This window comes from Phyllobates terribilis, unplaced genomic scaffold, assembly GCF_046119375.1.
Source record: "Phyllobates terribilis strain yellow unplaced genomic scaffold, ASM4611937v1 Scaffold_265__1_contigs__length_2625494, whole genome shotgun sequence".
Taxonomy (NCBI): Eukaryota; Metazoa; Chordata; class Amphibia; order Anura; family Dendrobatidae; genus Phyllobates; species Phyllobates terribilis.
Genome location: NW_027363025.1, coordinates 2,019,012 through 2,027,617, shown reverse-complemented (window position 1 = coordinate 2,027,617; position 8,606 = coordinate 2,019,012). Strand labels below are relative to the sequence as shown.

At 42.1% G+C, this 8,606-nt stretch overlaps 1 protein-coding gene across 1 annotated transcript in view; it reads left to right on the top strand.

The window, feature by feature from the left end:
* Window positions 1-2,974: 2,974 nt before the first annotated feature.
* The window catches only part of LOC141219377 (uncharacterized), a gene marked incomplete at its 5' end in the record, with an annotated part of 47,472 nt that continues 41,840 nt past the window's right edge, over window positions 2,975-8,606 (top strand). Inside the window, 3 exons of the mRNA XM_073666100.1 lie at window positions 2,975-3,100; window positions 3,299-3,389; window positions 5,889-7,286. Of these exons, the coding sequence (XP_073522201.1) occupies window positions 2,975-3,100; window positions 3,299-3,389; window positions 5,889-7,286 (1,615 nt within the window). The remainder of the gene's footprint in view (window positions 3,101-3,298; window positions 3,390-5,888; window positions 7,287-8,606) is intronic.

Sequence of the window (8,606 nt, the reverse complement as noted above, 5' to 3'; positions counted from 1 at the left end):
AGCATAGTTTTTTGCTCCGTTTATTATTTATTTTTATTACGGTGTGCACAGAAGGAGTTAATTAGTGTGACAGGTTTATAGCTCGGGTTGTTTCGGACGCGGCGATACCAAATATGTATACTTTTTTTATTTTTGCATAAACATACGGATTTATCGGTTTAATATTTTATTTATTTATTTAGTTGTTGTTTTTTTAACAGTTTGAAAACATTTTTTTTTATTTTTTTTACATTTTTACTTAGTCCCTGTATGGGACAATAATTTTTATTTTTCTGATCACTGATCTCATGTAATGTAATAGACATATATTACATTACATGAGATCTTCACTGACTGTTTCACAGTCAGAGTCTCCTGCCTGGCTTCAGAAGCAGGCTGAGCCAGGCAGGACACCATATATGGCAGAGCTGGAGGCGGTCATGTGACCTCCAGCTGCCATAGCAACCCAAGGTCCTGGAAGGTATCAGGGGTCTTCGGAGAGGTAAGTATACCACCCCCTCTCCTCCTGCTGTCTTCTATATGTCTCGATCACTATAGATTGTGGCATATAGAAGACAGCAAAGGGTTAACATCACTGGGACCTGATCCAATCAGGTCCCGATGATGTTCCCTGTCAGAGCTATCGCTCTGCACCGCTCCTGCAGCGCTTGCAGGACCCTGGGGGTCCTGAGCGCTGCGGGACCACCCACCGTTTTTAAACGTCCGTGCTGCACGGGTGGTCGGGAAGCGGTTAACTGACATTGTGCAGTGACTCTGTTTTCCGTATAGTGATGGATATTTTTTGTTGCTAAATCTTTTATATTGTTTTTTCACTTTTAACCTTTTACTAAACTTTTTTAAACAATTCTGATTAGTGCGATCATACAACATACAAGCCTCTGATTGCTCCGGTGATGCACTGTACTACTGTAGTGCTGTGTATCATCACTGCCTGTCAGTGTAATACTAATTACCCCATACACATGAGTTAAGTGTTGGCTGAATGGTCATTTGGCAGATGGCTATCTCTCCTAACTCCCCTATACACACAAATGTTCAAGCTATGGTTGGTATAAGAGAGTCGGCTCCAGACTCCTCTACAGGAAGAGCAAACGGATTAGTCTCTGAAATTCACGATGCCAAATCCTTCTCTGCCCTGACATCATAGGTCAGAAGGCCCCAAATAAATTATATAGTCCACCAAACCTCCCAAAAATCAGTGCTTTCATGCAACTTTAGTCTAATGTGAATAGGGGGCGATAAAAGGTAACTTATTGGAAGCTGTCTCTGGCCCGGCATAGTAGACTTTCATACATTGCAGGCCCAGACACCATTATTAGGCATTTAAGTATTGTAGTAACTAAGTAGCTCCATATAATCGAGTACTTGGGGGAGGAGGGGCATTTAGCCCATCTGTGTCAAACCTTATTAGATGCCATGTTTGCTTTTGACAGCAGCAAGTGGTTAAACTACCAGGGTTTTTATTACAGCCGCACCTGTGCCATCCCTGCGGTGAACATCTATGTTCTGGTGCCCAAAAGAGTTAATTTTTTTTACAACAAATGTTTAACGTGTTAAAAAATAACAAAATATGTTCTTTGGTATTTGCATGTTTTTTTCTTTTTACAAGAATTGTTGGTGCCAATAATATCTACTTTTTTCTGGTGTTTTTCTTGTAATATAGGAAAGCCTAATGCTAGAAATAAACCCCATAATACACTGTACATGGAGACTTTGTTATCAAATCATTTCTGCCCTCGGTGTTTGTGCAAACAAAACAGCTTTATAAATGCCTCAAACTTCTGTGTGTGAATCAGACAGGAGATCTAACGTGATAGAAGATTACAGTCCGGGGAAGACGGGAAACATTCATATAGACGGCCGGTGGAGATGTAGTCAGTGACGGACTGTGGCTAACTATGTTTTAGAGCCGTAGTAGAAGATGTTTTCCTTATTATGAAGTAGTTATTTCCATGTCACGTGTAATAAATATCTCCTGCAGTATTGCTAATGCCGATTCCAGTGTCGGTAAATGAGACGAGATATCGCGTTATGGAAGATGAGTCTATGAGAAACGTGTTCAGCTGCAGACTCCGAGGAAGAAACTGCTTGTTGTCTGTGGCCTAAAATATAAAGGTTTTATTACTAGATGTAAAGAAAAAATGAAATACTGTAAAATAATAAATCTCCTCATATGTTTCCCTTATTATCTCCAGTAATTGTATTATTACACAGGATTTTTATGATGTTCCATCGGCTCATCTTCTTCTCATTCAGGTCTCTACAATATTGAATCCTCTCAATGAAGATCTTCTATATAAGAGAATTTTCCTGATTTACCCATCAAGGATGGGTATGGACAGAGACAAGATGGCGGAGAGGATATTACACCTCACCCTAGAGATCCTCTTCCGTCTTACTGGAGAGGTGAGAGATTCTGATGACGTCACATTACATCATTCTTATCTATGGAAATAACAGATGGACAGAACTGGAGAGGTGAGGACTCTGGAAATGTCTGTAGTGAGATTTATTAATGTGTCTCTCTATAACCAGGATTACACAGTAGTGAAGACCTCTAGTGAGCGCTGTCAGGACCCGGTGTCTGAGGGATGGGGAAGACCCCTGAGCCTAATCACTGGGCCTCCACCTCACCCTCTGATACATGAGGACATTAATGACCAGAAGATCCTAGAACTCACCTACAAGATGATTGAGCTGCTGACTGGAGAGGTGACACTGCTGGGAATGCTGGGACATTATACAGTAACGCTATGAAGGGATCGGGGGAATGACGGTATCATTGTATGTGTCAGGTTCCTATAAGGTGTCAGGATGTTTCCGTCTATTTCTCCATGGAGGAGTGGGTGTATTTAGAAGGACACAAAGATCTGTACAAGGACATCATGATGGAGGTTCCCCAGCCCCTCACATCACCAGGTAATAGACAGGACTAAATACACACAACCTATAATTATCTGTATGTAAAGAATGAATTCAGTCCCTGTATGTGTTTCCTCCAGATCTATCGAGTAAGAGGACAACACCAGAGAGATGTCCCCGTCCTCTTCTTCCACAGGACTGTAAACAAGAAGATCCCAATGTTCCTCAGGATCATCAGGTAGATGGAGAGAAGGTGTCATGAGATCTCCCCTATGATGTGTAGACGGCTGTGAAGGTCTTGTGTTCAGTCTTGTTTTATCTACCAGTATTATATGTTTTATACTTGTGTAATGAGAACGGTGGAGATGGCTGGATTAGAGCTGATCATAGATGGGACTTCTCCTTCTGTCTGTGACTTTTACAATATTTGTTTCAGGGTGAAGATCTGACCCATATTAATACTACAGAGACATATGTGAGGGGTGAAGATCAGTGTACAGAGGAGATTCCTACATATGACTACCCAGGTGAGTAGTAACCACTAAATGCAGAGAAGTCACAGATTCTTCCCAGTCACCGGCTGTGGCTGCTTTATTGGTCGTGTAGTCCGGTCATATCACAATCGTGTGATCACCATTTTGCCGCTAGAGCATAGCATTCTCCCCTAGTTACTCATTTTTCTGATGGAGACTGTTGAGTTTGATCATTTCAGTAGATGTGTTATTGTCTATAGTCACAGTTTTTTACTACAGTAGTTAGTGCCCAAAATACTGATTTAACCCCTTCCTGCAGCCAGATTTGTGTTCCTAATCAGGGCCCATTTTTCAAATCGTGTGTCACTTTATGTGGTGATAACTTTGGAATTCTTCACAAAGGATAATAGGAAACAAATGGACCTTACAAATTATTTTCAAACTTCTCTTGAATCCGACAATCCCCTATATACGGTTGTACACTACTGTCTGGGTACATGGCAGGTTAAGAATGGAAGGAGCGCCATTTAGCTATTTGAATGCAGATCTTGCTGGAATAGTTTACAGACACAATGTATTGGGAGCACTGTTCATGGTCACATGGCAGCTGAAAAGATGGCTACCGTCTACTCCGGAGCTATCTACTCCGTTTTCCAGATCACAGGGATTGTCTTGCTCATCACTTATTTAACCCCTCTACATGGATCTGGAGTTACACAGAGACCCCTAGGCTTGCGCCTCGGTGTTACCTGCTATTCTGTGGAGTGAGATGGAAAGAAGAATAGTCAGGTAGCCGGGTCAGAACCAGGAGGGCAGAGAAAATACAAAATCAGAAGACACAAGAGTAGTCAGTAAACAGGCCGAGGTCACAAGAGGAAACAAATACACAAGCCGGGAGCTGAGCACAGAGGACTGAACCAGAGGAGGACAAGGCTGTATCTGGCAGCTTCCAGCAATATGCTTCCAGCTTTAGTAGGGTGTGGTGCTTTCCAAATGGCTGAAGCAGGGAGCAGATTACTCTAGCTGGACAGCACACACACCCATACTGCCAGACAGGATGGTACTACAGGTCCCAGGCACCCAAATCATAGTGGCTGGACAGAGCCTGTGCCGCCCAGAGCTTCTGGTTCTTACGCCGCCTCCATTACCAGCGCCGCCTGCAGGATGAATAAGTCATTGCCTGATGATAGAAACAGACGTCACAGGAGCAGATCCCAGAGGAGATGGGACCCACCATTTGCAGAAGCCCTTATATGTCACAATGTCAGAAAACCAGGGCTGTAGAAATCCCCATAAAGTGACTCCATTTTGGAAATTATAACCCTCAGTGAATTAATCTATAGGAGTAGTGACTATTTTGACTCCACAGCCAATTTCCTGGAAATTAGCACGCAGTGAATTTTGGTGAGTGAAAATTGCAAATACGAGGGTCAGTCAATAAGTAATGCCTCCTATTTTTTCTCCTTTTAATTGGCAAGAAATTCAAATGCAATTAGATAGGTTGAAAACCACAACATTAACGATTAATTTGTCACTTTTCAATATAAACTCCATCCATTTCCACAGTCTTTGTTTAACAAGGGCAGGTATTCCAGCATGGTAAAAAGCATGGTCTTGCTTCCTAAGCCATTGACGCACGGACTTTTTCACGGCCTCCTCAAACTCAAAGTGAATCCCACGATGAGCTTCTTTTAGCAGCCCGAACAGATGGAAGGTCACCACGAATGATGTCATCGACTCGCTGAATGTTGCTTGGAGTCACTGCAGTTACTGGCCTGCCACTCCGCATTTTGTCAGTCAACGGTGATGGCCCTTCAGCTGTGTTACAGCGACAAACCCATCGTCTAACAGTACTGACATCCACTGTTGCATCACCGTACACATTTTTCAGTCTCTCATGAATTTGAATGAGCGTTTCACCTTCTGCATGCAAGAATTCAATCACAGAACGTTGTCTAATACGAACATCGATGTCAGCCATTTTGCAAGCAGATACAGTCCTGCCACCTGTTGGTGCAGGAAGTTGCAATTGCTGTGGATTGGAGAAGAAGGTTTGAGGAACTGTGCCAAATTCGAATATTTAACATAACTACCTTATTTAAGGAGAAAAAAAATAAGAGGCATTACTTAATGACTGACCCTCGTATATTAATTTATTACCCAACACATAGTGCCCAGATTGTGCTCCAGGAGACACACACCGTAAATTAAGTGGGTTCTTCTCACTATAGTAATGCCAAATACATGGAGGCTAAATGTGGTTTGGGTGCACTGCAAGGCTCAGAAGCTGAGGGGAGATTTGACTTTGGGAGAGTGGATATTGCTGGATTGGTTTATGGAAGCCATGTTGTTTTTCAAGAGCCTTTGAGCCACTAATAATATGAAAACATCTGTTTTTCCACTGATAGATGATGGACCTGAGTGGAGACTTGTTTTTTGTGAAATGAATTGAAGTTTTTATTGGTATTATTATCACTTACATAACATTGGTATGAAATGGAATGTAAAATTCAAGGATATTATATTAAAAAATAATATTTTTTTTATTCTTAGCAGATGACTGTATCAGGAGATCAGAGGGACAGCTGACATCTTCAATTTTTAAATCAAATGATCTTGAGATTACACAGTATACAATTGAAGTAAATACCATTACTCCAGATATACCATCATCCCTTCACAGCAAAGATCTGTCATCTGATCCTTTGAAACAGGTCCTGTCCTCTGATTCATTACCAACTACTAAGGAAAAAAAGAGTCACAAAATAAGCATTAAAAAACGAACTGCTCCTAAAGCAAAAAAGCCATCTTCACATTCAAAACCTGGAAATAGTTTTCCCCTCAAAAAGTCTCTTCTTAAACATCAAAAAATTCACACAGCAGAGACTAGATTTTCTTGTTCCAAGTGTGGGAAATGTTTTAACCATAAATCATATCTTGTTTGTCATGAGAGAACTCACACACAGGAGAAGCCATTTTCATGTTCAGAATGTGGGAAATGTTTTAACCGGAAATCAGATCTTGTTAGGCACCAAAGAATTCACACAGGGGAGAAGCTTTTTTCATGTTCGGAATGTGGGAAATGTATTAACCAGAAATCAGATTTTGTTAAGCACCAAAGAACCCACACAGGAGAGAAGCCTTTTTCATGTTCAGAATGTGGGAAAAGTTTTAACCGGAAAGCAAATCTTACTAGCCACCTCAGAATTCACACAGGGGAGAAGCCTTTTTCATGTTCAAAATGTGGGAAATGTTTTAACCGGAAAGCGAGTCTAGATATCCACAAGACAACCCACACAGGGGTGATGCCTTTTTCATGTTCAGAATGTGAGAAATGTTTTAACCAGAAATCAGATTTTGTTAGTCACCAGAGAACTCACACAGGGGTGATGCCTTTTTCCTGTTCAGAATGTGGGAAATGTTTTGTGAAGAAATCATCTCTTCTTAGTCACCAAAGAATTCACACAGGGGAGAAGCCTTTTTCATGTTTAGAATGTGGGAAATGTTTTGTAGAGAAATCAAATCTTAATAAACATCAGAGAACCCACAAAGGGGAGAAGCCTTTTTCATGTTCAGAATGTGGGAAATGCTTTAACAGGAAAGTGCATCTTGAAAGCCACCAGAGAACCCACATAGGGGATAAGCCTTTTTCATGTTCAGAATGTGGGAAATGTTTTGTTGAGAAATCAAATTTTAATAAACATCAGAGAAGCCACATAGGGGAGAAGCCTTTTTCATGTTCAGAATGTGGGAAATGCTTTAACCGGAAAGGGCATCTTGATAGCCACCAGAGAACTCACAGAGGGGAGAAGCCTTTTTCATGTCCAGAATGTGGGAAATGCTATAACCAGAAAGAGCATCTTGATAGACACCAGAGAACCCACACAGGGGAGAAGCCTTTTTCCTGTCAAAAGTGTGGCAAATGTTTTGTACAGAAATCATCTCTTCTTGGTCACCAAAGAAATCACACAGAGGAGAAGCCTTTATCATGTTCTTAATGTTGAATATGTTGGAAATCAACTCTTAATAAAAATCAGAGAAGTCACACCGGGGGGAAGCCTTTTTCATATTCAAAATGTTGGATATTTTTAACCGAAAATTATATCTCCTTAAAGGGGTTGTCCACTACTAAAGCAACCCCTTGTCATTCTTCATGTTTGGCCTGGCTAAAATAGCACTCATACTCACCGTTCCGGCGCTGTTCCTGCGTTGTCATCACTCGCATTTTCGGGGCTTATGTTAGGTTGTTACATCACTGGAGCCCTGCGCCCAATCAGCGCCGGATTCACTGTCCCCTTTTTCAGACTTATTGAACATCAACAGGAAGCCAGGAGTGCGGCTGCTCTCTGACTTCCTCTTGATGTTCAATTTGTCCAACTGTGGAGACAGTGACGCCAGTGCTGATTGGGCATAGGGCTCACATGAGCCCAGGGAATGCAAGTGCCGACAATGCTGGAATGGCGCCGGCATGGGAGATTAGTTTGTGTTTTCACAGAAGAAAACCTGTATGTGTTTGAAAATGTGCATATTGCTCCCCCATCTTAATTAAACAGACGTGATAGAATTCTAATAATCCTTCTACACTGATTGGGGACAGTTCATCAGCATTTCTTTACGCGCAGACACTAATGTCTTCCTTGCAAATAAACTCCACATGTAATTGATGAGAACCGACTCATATCCATTGCATCCACACATGTCGTCCTCCACACCCTGTGGTTCCTGTGTTAAATCCAATATAGTGTTGGTGGCCTGGTATTCAATCCGTTGAAGCTGGCACAGTTCCTGTAGTTGCCATTTCTTGTTGCGACTATGCATCCACTCTGGTACTCTTCCCAAGGCGTAGCTTCTGGGGTTGGACATGGTAGCATCTGAAACCTGCTATGTATGCCTCACCTATGGTCTCCTGGGTCTGTCTATATTCCTCCCTGGTTGTGGAACCTTTGAACGGTGTCTACAACCACTAGTCCCCTGCAGCTCCCCCGGATCGGCCGGGCTGAGTAGTATCCCACCGCTGCCACCAAATGTGAAGACACGGGGTCTTCCATGGACATAATACTACTCAGACATCATAGAGTCAAGCAATATGGCAATACTTTATTTAACCAAAAACAATAAACATATAGAGCAGTCCCAGCAATGACCCAAGATGGTGCAAAATTACACAGTCTGGCCCCTGCGCTTACCCTTCCAGGACCAACTACCTCAACCCCGCACCCCGCTTTGGTTGGACACCCACAGAAAGGAAGTAGCTGCAAGCTTAGGAAGCTG